The sequence below is a fragment of the Sceloporus undulatus genome, chromosome 2 (genome assembly GCF_019175285.1).
Source record: "Sceloporus undulatus isolate JIND9_A2432 ecotype Alabama chromosome 2, SceUnd_v1.1, whole genome shotgun sequence".
Classification (NCBI taxonomy): Eukaryota; Metazoa; Chordata; class Lepidosauria; order Squamata; family Phrynosomatidae; genus Sceloporus; species Sceloporus undulatus.
Window position 1 is genome coordinate 171,549,677 of NC_056523.1, and position 18,266 is coordinate 171,567,942.

At 40.4% G+C, this 18,266-nt stretch overlaps 1 protein-coding gene across 1 annotated transcript; it reads right to left on the bottom strand.

Moving 5' to 3' along the window:
• Positions 1-61: 61 nt before the first annotated feature.
• LOC121920460 (keratin, type II cytoskeletal 8-like) lies at positions 62-14,418 on the bottom strand. The gene is given in 11 exon segments (XM_042447601.1): positions 62-237; positions 1,578-1,609; positions 2,916-2,942; positions 4,173-4,366; positions 6,535-6,660; positions 6,764-6,928; positions 9,468-9,563; positions 11,762-11,822; positions 12,564-12,772; positions 14,091-14,144; positions 14,146-14,418. Coding segments are annotated over 11 exon segments (1,413 nt in total).
• Positions 14,419-18,266: the final 3,848 nt, after the last annotated feature.

An 18,266-nucleotide genomic window follows, 5' to 3' on the forward strand; every position in this document is an offset into this window, starting at 1 on the left:
TTGATAATTTCACAACTTGAAGCTCTAATGAGAGACATGTGTCGAGGAACCAGAAGAACTTTCAGGCATCTTCACAATCTGAAGGGACACTTTCTGGGGTTGGACTGCTGTCATGGGTGGCACTAAAACTGCCAGAAACATCTTCATTACTCTGGTTGGTTTCACATGGAGAAATGTGTCCTGGTCCAAGACGGAGATTACCATTATGGACAACTGCTCCCTCACTTCTTTGGACACCTGAGGGAAAATGTTTACCATACATGTTCATTTTCCAGAGAATCCAGAACTGGTTCCCTGTTAGCATAAAAGACACGCCCATATTAAACTCCCTAACTTTTCCATTTGGTGATAAATTTGCTTACTTAGCTCAGTAGTATATGTAGGCAAAGGACCAGTTGAGGTCTGTAAATCATAATTAATAAATAAGCATGGAACCTCCATGTTGAAAGCCATCAATTATACATGACGATAAGTTATAAGGGGAAAAAAGTCATAACAGTAATAGGTAAGCATAGAACAGCCATCGTCAGTGTTAGTAAGACCCCAATGACACATAATAGTTATAACTTTTAAACCTCATAATGATAAAGATGCAAAAAAAAAATCTCCATATTTGGAGGCGGTACACCACAATTACAAGTGTTGGGAATAATCAGTCGAAGATGCCTATTTCCACTAGGGCCTAGTTACGATTTACACTGGAGTTAAAATACTGTACTGAACCAGATAAAGAATGGATCTGATCTAGCAGGGCAACTCTTATATTCCTAAACTAGCAGGTGACCAATTTGTTCTTGTTCCACACTTACTACTTCCTTTGCGGTGTGGATGGATGGAACTCAGAGCTGTAGCACAGTTGAAAATTCTCAATTGAATGAAATCAGCCATTTGAATTTTTTAACTGGTTGGTTGATGGATGCAGCATTTAAATCTGCATCATTTTTTTTGAATGAGAATGGAAAAAACAACAGTATCTTTGAAGGAAATAGGAATACTACTAAAGCTTCAGATGTTAGACTGATACATCCCACTAGGCACCATTTTAGATGGTGCATTCTGTCACTTGGGAAAAGTTTGGAGTAAATTCTCTTCCAAGCCTACAACTTATAAGTACTTGAGTTTTTAAAAAAGATTCCTGCCTGCTGATTTAAAAGGTGATACCATAAAATAGGAAGAGACCACAAAGGCCATCCAGTCCAACTCTCTGTCATGCAGGAAGACTCAATCAGAGCACTTGGTTTAAGATCAATCATAGGTAGGAAACTTGGTGTCCTCCAGATATATTCCCAGACATTTTGGAATACAGCTTGCATAACCTCAGACCACATTCTATGCTGATGGGCTGAAGGGCCCTATGGTTCAAAAGACCTAGAAGGAACCAGGTAATCACACCCTTGCAATTAAATATGGTGGGCCTATGAATGATATTTGAGGTGGAGTTGTAAATATGTGTGGTTTGTGGGGAAATCTGGAAGTGTATTGGGAGACGATCCATCACCATAACCACCATCAGGACGTGCACATGTATGTTCTGCACAGTACTTGTTGGATAGTATTTCCGTCTATAAGCAACTTACGTATGTTCACAGCACGATCTCCTTTGTTCAGCCTAGTGGGAGATAGAAAAAATGAAAGAAGACCTCTAGTTATATCAATGGTTATTTCAGATTATCTCTTAGGGCACATTCACACATGGGATGTTCTTTCCTAATAACCTGAAACTGGATGACCCTCAGTCTAACGAATGAAGCATCTCTACTGAAAAGCAGTGTGCTTGTGTTGACTAGCCAGTGTGGTGCAGTGGTTTGAGCACTGGACTACAATTCTGGAGATAAGAGTTTGATTTCCTACTTGGCCACGGAAACCCACCTTGGGAATGTCACACACTCTCAGCCCCAGAAAACCTGCTAATAGGTTTGCCTTAAGGTCACCATAAGTCGGAAATGGCTTGACACAACAACACGGTTTGAGGAAGCTTGAGCAAAATACTCTTTGCCTCCTTTCCTACTGCCATGGTACCACCTGTCACCTCCTAGGTTAGCCTATCTGGTAGAACAGGTGTTTCCCCCTCTATTTTTTAAAATTAGAACAACTGGAAAAGCTAAGGTATTCACTTTGCTCCACACAGCCCTGACTGAAGTGCACTGCTTCCCACTAATGGGAAAAAGTGTGTGTGTGTGGGGGGGGGGGGGGTGGAAGGGGGGGGTAAAAAAGGGGGAAGCTGGCAACTGATGTAATCCTCAGTGGCTCCCACTGTCTCAATGCTGGCCTGTATAAAGGTCCTACGGATGATGATTTATCAGTGATTACTGTTCTGCGTATGGAAATCATTGCTTGATGGTACTTTTAATGGCTTTTAATAACATTGGTGCTACATTCTAGAATTTGAAATTGTGACAAGCCCAGAAAATAGAAGAAAAGGCAAGATTTTGAAGCCCTAAGGGTTAAACTATAGGTGACACATATATTTGAAATGCATTTTCTTAGTTCTGAATTTGAATTCTAGATTTTTCATGAGACAGCCACTGAAGATAAGCTATTTTAAATATTATCACCAATTTTAAAGGCTGGGTTTGGGTGAAATCCAACATTTGGTAGGAGATAATAGCCTTCAAACAAGGATACTAAATCCTTTATTTCTATAAAGGTATTGTTTCAGTCTTCAGCTGTCTGTCTTCAGACATGTGAAAAGGCAAACATTCAGAAAACCTCTTGCATGTTAAATTTTCTGGAAAGAATTCACCTGACTTTTAACCAATGGTGCTTGAAGGTTTCCATATCAGCAGGGCTGTGGTTATGTTCCAAGTGTTACTCTTAATTCTAAAAGAGATATCCAAGGGTGCTGAACAGTATCCCCAAAATTGTGAACAGCAGTTTTCAAAGTAATCTCTTAGGATGCCTAAAATTATACTTACCAGCATTCCTCTCCTTCCATTAGCTTCCTGTAAGTAGGAATAGGAGGGAAATGTCAGTTTTGCTTTTTTTAAAAAAGTTTTTTTTCTATCTTAAATATGAAAAAAACTGACTTTGGAAAATCCTAGTGATGATGATCTGAAACAACATTCTTCAAAATTTGCATTGGCCAAACTCAGTAGGCACACCTAGTCCCAGCATAGATAGGAACATGCTGTACCTGCCTCTTAAGTAGCCATGAAAAACAATGACCAGAACTGAGAAGTGGCAACCTTAAAAAGCATGAAACCAGTTGAATACCCAGGAACTCAAACCCTGATGTAGTTAGTAGTTAGGTGGGGAGTTTTGGTCCCTACAGATGAATCCAACCCTTCTGCAGTCCTATTCCTGATCTAGCATTTCATAGCTGGCCACACATCTTTCTCCATGACACCATTATTGGGTCACTTCCCATTTTTATATCTTTCTTACTGTTCTTAAATACCTTATAAGACTTAGGGCTCTTTCACACTACACAATTAATAGTACTTTGATTTCACTTTAATTACCATAGTGCCATCCTATGGTATCTTGCAATTGGTAGTTGAGGAGGGGCGTTTAGACATCTCAGTCTCACCAAACTACAAATCCCAGAATTCCATAGGATTCAGACATCTCCTAAAGTGGTATCATAGTGTTATATTTGTGTAGCATGAAAGGTTCTTTAGGTAACTGGCAATAAGAATTTGAAGCTAAAATATGTTATTTTTGGATCTATCTATCCTTTTGCCTTTGGCTCTGTCCACCACTGGAAGGCTGCTGCCCTTAAGAATGTATGCAATTTCATTTGGTTTTCACTCAGCAAGAAGTTTTCAACCCTTATTTTGGGTTAAGTACCCAAAGACACCACAACCTGTCTGATCTTAAAAGCTAAGCAGGATCAGCCCTGATTAGTCTTTAGATGGGAGACCATCAAGGAATACCAAATACTGTCAGCTAACTTTCACAGGAAGAAATTGGCAAAACCATTTCTGAGTATTGTTGCATATGAAAACCCTATGAAATTCATGGAATCTCCATAAATTGACAGGAGACACCCACATACACCCAAACACCCAAAGTCCTAGATTTGGATGGGCAAATATCTTTCTTTCAGTTTCTCCTATGTTCTGAATATTACAATCTATTTCCTCCCATTCTGAATAAGAAGATTGTAAATGTTAGTTAAATTCTAATTTCTCACCAAAAGCAGGCTAACCAAAATTCTCACTTATCCTTACTTATAAGCAGCAATCTCAATCTTTAGAGCTATCTTGACATTCATCAGGCCCTGATATTCCCGTAGTTGGCATGCCATGTCCTGCTTTGCCTTGATCAAGGCCTCCTCCCGACCATTCAGCTTGGACTTGGCTTCTTTCACTGCCATCTCTCCACGTTCTTTAGTTCCAGACACCTCCTCTTCCAACTTGCAACACTGTGAATACAGAGCATACAGGACATGTTCCCATGGATCCTGGTAGGAATACTGAAGAACCATTCCCAAGTATTTTCCCTTTTCCTTTTGTTGAATTCTTACTGCCAGTTAGGACAAGGAGCATTTGAAGGATGCCCTCTCTCACCTGGGTGTATCTTAATGGGGGTGGATTGGATTACATTTATTTCTCTACTCTAGAGATCAAAATATTCTGGGCCAACACAGACATTATAGAGGTCAATCTTCTATTTCAAGGATATCTCTGATGGAAGCATTGCCCAGTCCATGTCCAATTTAAAGTGTTAAAGAAAAACATGAGAAGAGAGAGCAAGGAGGTTCATTCAAGCTGCTCATACATCCTAAGGGACCACATGGATAGCAGACTGAGGAGACAGGCACACATGGCACCTGGTCATAGCCTTCTCCGCCATAGTGAGGTATACTGGGTTTCTATATAAATTACAGTGGTTGCTTTCAAATGTGTACCTACACATCTAAATTAGCATATGCACAATTCTATGTAAATCTGTGTATTCCTTTGCTGTACTTTTGGCAGTGCATAAGGAGCCAACCTACATACACACAAAACATTGTTCCTGAGGTAGTCCTTGACCCAGAACATCTCCCTGAAAGATTATAACCTTCCTATCTCATATCAGTTCATCAGCTGCTAAACTTTGCATGCACCACCCTTCCTGGAAAACAATACAAGTTGAGAATCCGTAATCCCAAAATCCAAAATGCTCCAGAATGTGAAACTTAGCTGAGACAGAGACAGTTTTGCTTTTGGATGCTTCAGTGTACACAAGCTTTGTTTCTTGCACAAAATTATTAAAAATATGAAAAATACTTTCCGTTTATGTGCATAAGATGTACGTGTAACATATGTTTTCTATATGTAAAGGTACATATGAAACATAAATGAATGTTGTGTTTAGATTTGGCATCATCTCCAAGATAGCTCATTATGTATATCCAATTATACCAAAATCTGAAACACTTCTGGCCCCAAGCATTTTGGATAAGGGAGACTCAACCTGTACTCATAAGGGGCTGTGTTTCATAGAACAGGTAGAACAGTTATGCCCATCCTATCTAAAGTCACTTCAGTGCTTTCTTTTGCCTTCTTTTTTGATGATTTGTTTCATTCTTTTAGGGGAGGGAAAGCAAAATAGGTGATCAAGGCCCAGTATACACGGGTAAGGAGTGGCGTGCCCGTGCCAATTCTAGGGTTCCGTACGGACTCCATCAGGAAGTGGCATCATGGCGGCGCCCTTTCCCCTTTATGGCACCACAAAAAAGAAGCCACTTAGAACGGCTTTTTTTGGCAGTGTGTCAATGTTGTGCAGTGCAGCTGCTGCAGCACCGACAAGTAGGAAAGATGGGCGGCACAGAGCCCTCCATCTGTACCAGGCCCAAATCTTAAATCTCCGCACAATTATGTCCACTTAAAAGCAGCTTTATGGGGCCGCTGAGTAGATTAGAGCAGTGCTGCCAGGGGCAGTGTCAACCTTTCATATCCTGATCCAACCTGTCCTTCACAAACTGCTGTTGCATTCTTGAGGGGAATATACATAGATTTTTGTCTCTAGTAAAGCACATGCGTAGAAATACTGAGGAAGACTGGGATTCTGATTAGAAAACAATAGGAGAAAGACTTTGCCACCCACTCCCTGCTTTCTCACTTCCACTACTCTGAATCATGCACGATCATTGTAGGGCAATTGAGAGGGAAAGTGGCATTCATAGGCCACAGTCCTCCAATTCCTGGAACCACATATTATGAGTATGCACTGGAATGGCCGCAATAAGGAAAGTATGAATCTGCTCTTCTGTAGTTTTCAAATATGATGATGGAGTTTCCAAGATCTTCTCTTCTGCTAATACAGTCAATTCTCCATATCCACTGAATCTGCATGCACATATTGAATCATTCAGGGTTTGATTTTTTTTAATTCCAAAAGTCAAACTTTGATTATGTCATATTAAATAAGGGACACCATTTTACTACACAACTATGTATAATGGGACTTGACCATCCATAGATTACAGTATCGATGGAGGGTCCTGGTACCAAGCTACAGCAGATGCCAAGGTCCCACTGTACTTGATATTCAGAATTGCTGGCCATGCACCTGGTGACTTCATGAGACATCCCTTCAACTCACCTCAGCTTTGATATTTGCAATTTGTGATTCCAACTGGTGTGCAGTGCGGGTCAGAGCCTGGATTTCTTCCTTGACATTGTTCAGGCTATCATTGTTCCTTGCTGCTGTAGTCCTGAGCTCTTGATACTGCCATGAGACACAAAATTCCTCATTTAGAAGTGGGATGGGTCATAGTCCCAGCATGTCTCTGGATGGGTAAGACTCAGTGATGCTTTCCCCACTTGCTTACCTGATGTTGGAACCAAGCTTCAGCCTCAGCTCGGCTTCGGGAAGCAATGCGTTCATACTGACGCCGGCACTCCTCAAGGGTACGGTTCATATCTAAGGCTCTCCTGTTGTCCACTTGCACCATGATGCATGTCTCAGAAATGCAGTTCTGCAGCTCAGAGATTTCCTGCAGTGACACAGAGTGGCTCATTTGTCATTTTCAAGTCAGGCTTCATGAAGTACTATTGCTCCAAGGTCCCACACTTTCAACCCAAAGTCAAACATTGGAAAAATAGGTTGCTTGGACCCTTCCCATCACTGCTGATGTTGGGTGCATCTACACTGTCGAAATATTGCAGTTTGACACCATTTTCAGTGGTGCAGTGTCATCTTATGGAATCCTGAGATTTGTAGTTTTACAAGGTCTTTAGCCTTCTCTGACAAAGAGTGCTGGTACCTCACCAAACTACAAATTCTAGCATTCTGTAGGATGGAGCTAAGACAATTAAAACAGTGTCAAACTGCATTATTTCTACAGTGTGAATGCATCCCTAGTTGATCACCTTGGTAAAGGTGTGTCCACTACTGTAATGGACCACTATGTAAACGGAGGGCACAAACTGAATTGTGGGCATAGTCTTTAACCCACATTCTTCATCAAGAATAAGGAAGGAGGAGAAACTGGTTTTGTCCACATTTTAATATATTCTAATTTATACTTGTCATGCCACTATATGAACTGAAATTCAAATAGCCTTCATTTTTCACCCTACACTAAATTTTAAGCTGCAGTTTTCCAATAAAAACAAATGTGCACAGAAATGTCCACCTGATGGAAAGTACATATAGCAATACATATGGTGGGGAAAACTGTATAAAAGAGATGCATGTATTTGGGGGAAATTGCTTACAAAATTGTGTACAATAGGAGAAATGTGTACAAAAATGCAGAGATAGTTTTATGTGAACTTTTAGACAAACATTCCCAAACTGTTGTGAAATGGGAAGGAACACACAAAAAATGCATTATAGGAACTGAAACAAATTTTATTTCTATCCTGTGTTCCCACCAAAATTGGGACTCAAAGCAGGTCACAATTTAAAAGAACAATACAAAAAGAAAGCATTACAATAGAATTAAACTATTTGCAATATTAAAACAATTCACATTCAGTAAATGAATAAAGTGCAATTTAAAATATAAATTTTTAAAAAGTCGTTAAAAACAGTTTATTTAAAACAACACAGCACTCCCTAGATCATTCTGTAAAAACTCTCTGTTTTAAAAGCCGGTCTGAATAAAAAGGTTTTCATCTGCTGACAGCAAGACAACAAGGACAGGGCCATTCTGGCCTCCCTGGGAAGCAAGTTCTAGAATCTAGGGGCAGCTACCAAGAAGGCTCTCTCTCAGATCAGCACCAACTGTGCTTGTGATGGTGGTGGGACTGAGACAAGGGCCTCTTCTGATGATTTCAAAGCCTGGGCTGGCTTGTACACGGAGATATGGTCTGCTAAATAGTCTGGACTGAACAATATAGGGATTTATAGCTCATAACCAGCACTTTGAATTGTGTCCTAAAACAAATGGGCAGCCAGAGGATTTTCAACAGGGGCATAGTATTGTCTTTGTAACCTGCCTCAGTTATTATTTTGGCTGCAGCTCTTTAGACCAGTTGAAGTTTATGAACACTCTTCAAAGGAGCACCAAGTAGAGTGTGTTACAGTAGTCCAAACAGGATGTAACTAAGGCATGTACCACTGTGGCCAGATCTGGAATCTCAAGGAATGAGTTCAGTTGGCACACAAGCTTTAAATGTGCAAAAGCACTTCTGGCCACCATATAAACCTGAGCCTCCAGTTCAAAGCTGTGTAGAAGAATACACCCATGGTTGATGATACTGAAAACCTGCTAAGAGTTCCAAAAGAATCAACAGAATCACATTCCCGCTTTCCAGTTCCTTGCATAGGTTATCGAGGTGACCAAAGTTGACTCTGTCCCATAGCCAAGCCTAAAACAGATTGAATGGATCTAGACAATCCATTTCACCCAGAAACCTGGAGTTGAGAGAATATCACATGCTCAACATCCTGTCCAAATATGGTAAGTTGGACCCTAGCCAATAATACATATTGATACCGCATGTGCTACGCCACTGAGGGTAATGGTTTCTATCTGATGTAAGAAAAGCAGGGAACAAAATGGCTTCTGATAAGGAGTCTGAATGGCCTTCCCTTCACACACCAGAGGCACTTCATGTTTTATGTGCCCTTTTCATGATGCTGAAAGGCCTGTGAGTCTACAGACCCATCCTTCTAGATCAGGGATGGATTACTTGCTACCCTTTGACTGACCACATGTAATCCTTAGCCCAATTTCAAAAGCTCTCTGCAAGGTCAGGTTTTTCAGAATATGCTGTACTGTTTTTTTGTTGATTTCTTTTTAATGGTCATGCTTCTAACTTCTTTAAATTCTATTGCTAGTTTAATTAACTTTGGTATGATGTGCATTTTTTTTCTGTATCTGTTTTGACCTTTGTAAGCTGCCTGGATTCCTGAACTGGAAAAAGGCAGGATATAAATAGCAGCAGCAGCAACAACAACAACAACATCTTGACCACTTTCCTATTAGGTAAAGAGAAAACCACCAAAATACACTCATTTGTACACATACTCACATGCATGTAACTCACATGCAAAGTTATCATAGAAAAAGAGCAGAGAATCACCTGGTCATATATATGTTTCAAGAAGCTGATATGTTTGGTCAGTTTTTCAATCTTGGCATCAAGTTCTGCCTTGTGTGCAAAGGCACAGTCCAAATCCTGCAAGAGAAATAAACCAAAGATTTGTACCATACTGGATCTCTTTGCTGTAGTATTTGCTGTAGTAAAGGCAGGAAATCATGGAGGCAAATGTGGGGCTGGGTGTCAAGAATATAAACAGGGGATTGAGAGAGAGCAAGTAAATGCACACATTTAAGGAAACACATTAAAACGTGTGAATGTCAGTGTGGGAAGAAAACACAAAGTCTAGAATAAAGCCTGATATGAACTAAGGAGAGGAAGAGAATGAAGATAGGATAATCAAAACTGAGGGATACTCGCATCTGTAAACGTGAAGTGTTAAGTACCACAGGATTTTTATGTGAAATAAAATGTGTTGTGCCTTTGTGTGTGTGAAGGTGCTTCTTATGAGCAAACATTTCAGACAGGTATGAAAAAAGCCAAACACATTTCTATAAAATTTATAAAGTTCCATATATCCCTCGACATTCATCACCAGATTTAATCTAAAACTGTGTTTTCTGAATTTTCTGGTTGGGGGATTGACAATTATTGTTCCCTTATGTGCCAGGGATTGGCACCCATTGGCTATAATTGTTTCTTTCTTTCCTGGAAACTCTTCAGGGCCCATCAGCTGATGTGTTGTGGTCTCGCACGAAGTATAAATAGGGCAGAACAAGTTTAGCTAGGGATGAGGAAGATAGAAGGAGTCATGGACAAACTGGCCTTTCCCATGCCTTGTGGGGCAAAGTGAATGAGGGGGTGGGTTCTTTCCCCTTCCCTCTTTCTTTTCTAGCTTGCTCAGTCCCTTGTGTTAATGAGAAGGAAATAAACTGCCCAGATCCATAGCTGATACCATTTCTCCCTAATTCCTGGGACATGCATCAGGAGGCATCCATGTCAGTGGGGTGATGAAGATGCTCCAGATTTTAATCTGATTTTTAAAGGAATTATTGAAGGCACTGCATCCACCCTCCAAACAGGCTCACCGCCTTAGATGTAGCTCCTTTACTGTTCAAACTAAACTCAGATGTTTATCACACTATGCTCTTAAAGAGCTACTATTCCAGTGTGACTCCTCTAGCAGCCTCCTGTTGCATGCTGGGATTGGCAGTTTTAAGGAGCTGAACTTCTCTGCCTGAATACATATAAATACCTAAATACTCTAAATACCCCTCCTTAAAACTGCCAATCCCAGCATGCAACAGGAGGCAGCTAGAGGAGTCACACTGGAATAGTACCTCTTTAAGAGCTCGTCTGATAAACACCTCAGAGACAATTCACTGCCCCACTGTTTGGAAAACCACCAGCTCACACTGTTGTTGGGGGAATGACAGGCCATTGGATCATGAAGATTCACTGCCTCCCCTGGTCCAGCTCCCCCACATTTCCTCCTCATTCTTCTCTGCCACTGGAGCATCTATCAAAGCAGAAATACAGCAGCAAATGTTTTCATGGCTAGTTGAACTGCTTCCGCAGTGCAGAAATAATCCAGGTTGACACCGCTTTATCTGCCAAGGCTCAGTGCTATAGAATTCTGTGATTGTAGTTTTGTGAGCCTTCTCTGTCAGAGAGCTCTGGTGCAACAACAAACTACAGTCCCAAGATTCCAAAGCACTGAGCCATAGCAATAAAAGTGGTGTCGACCTGGATTATTTCTGCAGTGTGGAAACAACCTTAGAAGTGGGCTTTCAAGACCCCTTCCCCACAAAGCAGAAGATGCATCCTCCTAGTTCTACAGCCCCTGAGATGCTCTTCTAGAGTAACATCCTTGCAAGGTGACCCTACTCACAAGGAAGTCCAGATGAGTTCAGTGTGACATGTTCCTGTGTAACTGGGGTACAAGATTTCCCTAGATCTGTTTTATTGCTGGAAAAATATCAGAACAATTCCAAAGGAAGCTACAAGAGATGAACCAATTTCTCAGGTGGAAGCCAAGTAGTAGTAAAGGTATGAAGTCTTGGAATGAAGCTTAGAGAATGGAAAATTCTACTTGTGCTTAAGAGAAAATGGAAAGATGTTGTGGATTGCGGGGGGGGAGGGAACACTATTCTCCACTTTCAAACAGTTGAGTGAAGAGGCCCACAACTTGGACACATGCAAAAGTGCGCACAAGGTGTCATAATCTACTGGGGGGAGAGAGTGCCCAACTCTGATTGATTGCATAGTGATAAAAATGATTATATAGCTGCCAAGATAAAAGGAGCAAGTGCCAGAAAAAATATTGCTGTACTCACCTTTTTAAGTAAGACAAACTCATTCTCAGCAGTTGCCCGTCTGTTCAGTTCTTCCTCATACCTAACCCAGTCAGAGAAAAGATTCTTAAATCAGTGAAAAATAACAAAACAGTATTGAAGGACATCGAAAACTGCAACCTGGGCATTGCAGGCTTTGCACTTTTAAAAACATGACTAGACTATATACCAATGCGTCTCAGATTTTTTGACATGGGGGTGTGGCTTTTTTCCCTAATGTGGGAAAAAATCAGTACAGTGTTACCCCGGGTTACGAAAATAATTCGTTCCGCCGCCGCTTTCGTAACCCGAAAGGCTTTCGCAAGCCGAAACCCCATAGGCGCTAATGGGGAAAAGCCGCGATTTGGTGCGAAAAAGCGCCGAAAAGCACCAAACTTTCTTTCGTAACCCGAAATAACCTTCGTAACCCGGAACAGTTTTTTTCAATTGGATTTTTTCGTAACCCGGAAATTTCGTAAGGCGGCGCATTCGTATCCCGGGGTAATAAATAGAAGAAATGCGCTTGTTGTTGTTGTCGTCATCATCGTCGTCGTGTGCCTTCAAATCCTTTATGACTTATGACAGCCCTAAGATGAACCTGTCACACAGTTTTCTGGGGCTGAGAGTGCATGATTCACTCAAAGTCACCCAGTGGGTTTTCATGGCTGAGCAGGGAATCAAACACTGATCTCCAGACTGACAGTCCAACACTCAAACCACTATACCACACTGGCTCTCGTCTTATAATTACACCAACCTATTTGTAGAATATACTGTTTAAAATTGTAAGTATAGTTAGGTTCACCTGCTTTTGTTGTTCTCCAGAGTTTGCTCCAAAGTGTCATGCTCAGTCTTCAGCTCTTCCCTCTCATGCTCTACACACTCCAGCTCCTTCTTGAGTTTGCTGACATGTTCATCAAAGAGGGGGCCCATGTCACTCTTGTGACGTTTCTTTTCTTGCACAAAGTCCCATTTTGTCTTCAGCATCATATTACGCTGCTCCAGCAATTGGACCTGAATCCCCAAACCAAGGAGAAAATGTTTGTGGCTATCCTTTTTAGAAACCGCATTCCATTTGGGGGCAGGTTCCAGTTATCAAAGGAATGAACAAGAAGCAACTTTGAGGCAATGAGAGAGGTTTCCCAATTGGCTTCATCTCATGGCACTGTGGTAACTTTTCAAAGCCAGATCTCACCACATGTATGGCACCAGTTCTGCCATCTTTTTAAAACTGTGATGAGGTTGGTGGTCATGTGGGAAAACTTTAATTTAAAAAAAATGTTCTTTTAAAATTTTATTTGAAAACATGATCTTTTACCACATTTTCACTTTAACTACATGAAACCATGTACATGCAAATATATTTAGGATATATGTATGATATTGTAATTTAAAGGTATAATTTCAATTTTGCTAGTTGTTTATGGACTTTTTCATATGGGCAAAAGAGAAGGGAACATAGCATGACGTCGTGATAATCCCGCCATTATCCCGTGAACAAAGAAGAGTTTTCCAGCCACTTTTTATTCATGGGAAAGCCCTGTGAATGAAAAGCGGCTGGAAAACTCCTCTTTGTTAATGGGATAATGGCGGGATTATCTCAACATCATGCAACATCATCTGAAAATCTTCACCAAATCGTGTGACATTATACTCCTATCTCTTTTGCTCATATGAAAAAGCCCAAAGTCATAACTATTACCATTACATTAAGTGATATATGGAAATTATGATTTATGAGCAACATTAGTGCAACAAACATTACTAAGGATTCTGTATAATGTCAAAAGGGAGGAGGTCAAGAAGAGGACACCATTAGTTACCATATTGGGTGACACCAACCCTAGTGACACCATTCTAGCTCTTACCATAGGAGTTCTTAACCTGTGGTCCACAGGTTATCTCATGGATCTTAGAGATCCCATGAACCGGATGCAAAACAAAAAGGGGTGGGGAGGGGGCTAAGAATCATTGCCTTGCCCTGAAGACCAGGCCTATCTAACAGTATTGAGTCTACAAGGCTCCATGGCAGTTCTCCTTTTGCAAGTGCAGAATCAGAATTTATATTAACACTAGGCCCAAACCAACTCCCATGTAACTAAAGGAGAACATCAAAGCCCTAAAATTATGCATCTTTGAAAGGATATAACCAACAGCATTCCCTGATTCTAGATTAATCAGGTTAGACTGGTTAATTAGATCCCTTGGCCTTTTGCGATGGGCCTAAGAATTAACACCAGGATCTCATTCAGAACTCCTTTTCATGATAATCACCCTCACCCCAGTTGATTCTGTGTGAACTCCATTTTCTCCCTTTTCACCCTCAACTCACCTTGTCAATGAAAGATGCCAATTTGCTGTTGAGACTCTGGAGCTCATTTTTTTGCCTGGCACTTCAGTGCTAAGGCTGTGGTGTCTATTCCCAGGTCAAGAGGTTGCAGCAGGGACTCATTGCAAGTGACGGCAGTTATGCCTGATTTGCCAGGAGAACCTCCTCCAGTATTCATGATGACATGGCTAGACCCAGTGCCACAAAAGTTATATGTGACCCCAGCATTACCCTGATGCCCATTTCCAGAGAAGCTGCTCTTGAAGACAGGCCAAGGTCCACAGGAGTTGACACTCTTGCTGCTAAAGCCACCTGCCCCTCCGTGACACATTCTTGTATCTATAGGAGGGCAAAACATTTGTTTGCAATTGCACTGGCATCTTCTATGGGACAGAACCTCTGAACAGGAGCTGTAGTTTCTTGGACCACATCCAGACATGATGTGATTAGGCATGATTTCTCAGTGGAGCGGGATGAAAGCAGATGAAAGAAACTATAAAAGAGACATGCTGGGGGAAGAAAAGGGAATTACAAAAGAAAGAGAGGTGAAGGCTTTGTAGAAGGCTACTTGTCCTTTATATCCATTTTGGCAAGCTGGATTTCGTTGCCTCCTTGTGAGGGAATAGCAATTTCATGGCATTTATGAGCTGGGAGTTTTCAGCAATGCTTCTCATGTGTGAGGCTTAATAACCAAGCCAAATATAGCTCCCTTTCTGAGTATGTACATGAAGAAGCTCATATAAAATTACTGGACCAAATGCACCCTGGAGGATATTATATCTGGAGCAAGACAAAACCCACTCTGATTATAAGTTTTTCTATAAAATGCCTGCCTCATCTTTTGTGCACCTTGTTTTAAAAAACAAAACAAAACCTTGCAACTTGGCTAACTAAACCTAAATAGGAAAGACAACTAGGAATAAGGGCTCTTGATCCTAAATGGAAACATTAGCAAAAATGTTGTGATAACTACACCAGAAGCACATTCTTAAGTGCAAGACACTGCATGCTTCTTGCTGAACATGATGCATACTGATGACCAGGGCAACATGCTGATATGATGCTCAAGTCAAATGCTCAGCCCTCATGATGAAGGATGCTGCAAAGGTAATAATTAACCTTGTATTTTTGTTGCCATTCTAGTTTCATTTACTAATAAAAACTATAATGGTGGCGTCTGTCGCTGGTGCTGTTGACGCCCTTTGGAAGGCCTCCTTCACTATCATTAAAGGTCCTAAGAAATAAAAATCAAAGCTAGTAAAGAAAAGTTATTTTAGGTATGCTTCATGATGATTAGCTGCTGTGCTGCTGTTTTGTTTTGAGAATCCATGGTATATATATGTAGTCTAGGTCATCCATGAAGGCAAAAGTGGAACAAGGCCTGAAACTCTATTGCTCTTCCTCTTCCTAGATAAAGAGACAAATATATGCGGTCGGAACCAGCTTTTCTGGCACATTTTTGCTAGCTTTTGCATTGTTAATTGACACCTGTAATTCCTATAGTGTGCACATCTATGGGGAAATGGAAACCTTGTGCTGTTGCTGACAAATTCAGTGTAGAGAAGAAGAGACAAAGTCAAAAAGGAAAATAGGAACCCAAAGGAAGTGTCAGTGCAACCCCCCATAAATGTATTCAGAATTCTGTGCCCTTTGGTTTAATGAGTCTTCATCCCAGGAGAGCTGTCATAAAACTGAAGCCTGAAGAAAAATAGAGAGAACATTGTTGTGTTTTTCCACAATGGAGAATGGAGAAACAGAGAACTTTAGATAGGGCAAGGTGAAATTTCACAGCCTCCTTTGCTGGATAATGGTTGGGAGTATGGTGTCTTGGAAGGTAATTTGCAGGATTTGCAGACTTCCTGGGTTTCTTCAGACTTCCATCAGGTTGCTACTCAACATTTTCACTGTCCCATATTTTGTATTCTGAATGGTGTAGGAAAGGATTTGGGGATCTGGACTGACAGCTAGATAGAGCTTTTAAAATGTCACACTCCAGAATCACTCTCTGACTCCTAAACATGAAATTAAAAGGAAAGAGGCAAAGATTGTCTTGTTTCCCTTTCCCCCAAAATTTCTACCCCCCCCAAGAAATGGAGACCCTCTAGATTTAATAATAATGTGGATATCAGAATGTATTCCATGTTTTCTCACATCCCCTGATATTTAGCAATACAGCCACACATTGGATCAATTTCCAGGGGGTTAGGTATGTTAGTCTATGGCATCAAAACAGCAAAGCATTTTAGCATTTTAAAGGTTGACAAATTTTACTGACACATAAGCTTTCATGGGCCTTTTTATTCTGCGGGGAGCCTTTTTTTATTTCAGCAGTTTGTTCACAAATTTCCTTGAGTACTCCAGGAGGTACCTGTAAAAATGGATTTCTTTTTGTGTGTATATTTTAAATTGTGTTTTCAAATCTGCTATGTTTGGGTTTGGGTTTTTTTTGTAAAAAAAAAAAGTATTTGTTTTGTCTAGTTTTACTGCAAATTGCTTTGAGTTTTAGTTCTGGCAGAAAAGTAGGACATACATTCCTTAAATAAATAAGTTGTTCTTTTAGGTGCCATTCTTTGTGTTATTTTATTTTTTATTTCATCAGGCTACCACAGATCAAACAAACACAAGGCATTAACTGTGTCACAAGGACAAAGCAGGTGCCAAAAGTACATGTGCAGCAGAAGCCAAATGTTGGTATTCCTGGCCTAAAATAACAACATGAGAGGTAGATAACACAGACTTAGTTAAGAAAGAAAGCAGTTGGAGAGGGTGCTGCAAAATAGTGATCCATGTTATAGACAGGCAACACTGAGGCTGAGACAAGTCCCAAGGGCAGTCATACAAGTCATGGTGCATAATTCATTGCACACAAGGTACACACAAAGGCATTAATATAATTATTATTATTATTAAGCTTTATTTATATAGCGCTGTAAATTTACACAGCACTGTACATAACATCATTTAATTAGACGGTTCCCTGCCTTCATGCTTACAATCTAAGAAGACACGACATAAAAGGAGAAGGGAGTGGTTGAGGGGAAGGGGATCAGGTCCAGCATTCTTCTCTCCCTCTGAGGCCTGGACCAAGGCAGATGGACAGATGGAGGGCTCTGTATCTTAAGGATAGGCCTGATGGCATTGGCCCACCCTCTCTCCCAGTGTTCATAAGTGTACACATGCATGTGTATGTGTGCCTTCATGTGTACACACATACATGTGTATGTGCGCACACAGAGAGACAGAGGATGTTGCCAAACTGCACAATTAATGCATTTTGACACCGCTTTAACTGCCATGGCTCCATCCTATGGAATCTTGGAATATATAGCTTTATGAGGCACCAGAGCTCTCTGACAGAGAAGGCTAAACATCTCACCAAACTACACATCCAAGAATCCCATAGCATTGAGCCAGAGCAGTTAAAGTGGTAGCAAAATCCATTAATTCTGCAGCGGAGGTGCAGCCCAAGTCATAATATTTATGCAAAAATATGTTTACAAAACTATTTTTTAAAAATAAGAAAAGGTGAAGGAAAAACAATCACACCTCTGTCATTTATATGATGATTTCCAACCCTGGCCATTAATCTGCTTATGAATAGTTAGTACAATGGCTGTGCTAGGCAAATTCCCAGTCCTCTTTTTCCTTGTTATGATCAGCATGCTACTGTCATGCACACCACTTTGTTCTTTGCTAGCAGCAAGATGAGTTGTTCAAACATTCAGATATTTACCTATTTACATCATGAGGGTTGTGCAGGAGGGTGACACCACTATTCCCAAAACATCTGTCTTTTGGTCTGTGGCATTCACCTGCATCCCTTTAAAAAGCTGAAGAGATGGGGTGAGTGGATGGGGCTCAATGTGAGGAGAAAGAAGAGGCCCCAGGTTTTTTTTAAAAAAAAATTTTTTTAAATTATTTTTAATTTTTCTTTAAAAACATCACATATTACCAAATTTTCATTTTAACCACCTGAACCTATGTACATGTTAATACATTTAGGGTGTGCATATGATATTGTAATTTAAAGATATGATTTTAATTTTGCTAGCTGTTTTACGTCAACACTATTGCCATTGCATTGAATGATATGGAGGAATTACTACTAAGAAGTAACATTAATACAAAATAATAATAATAATAATAATAATAATAATAATAATAATAATAATAATAATA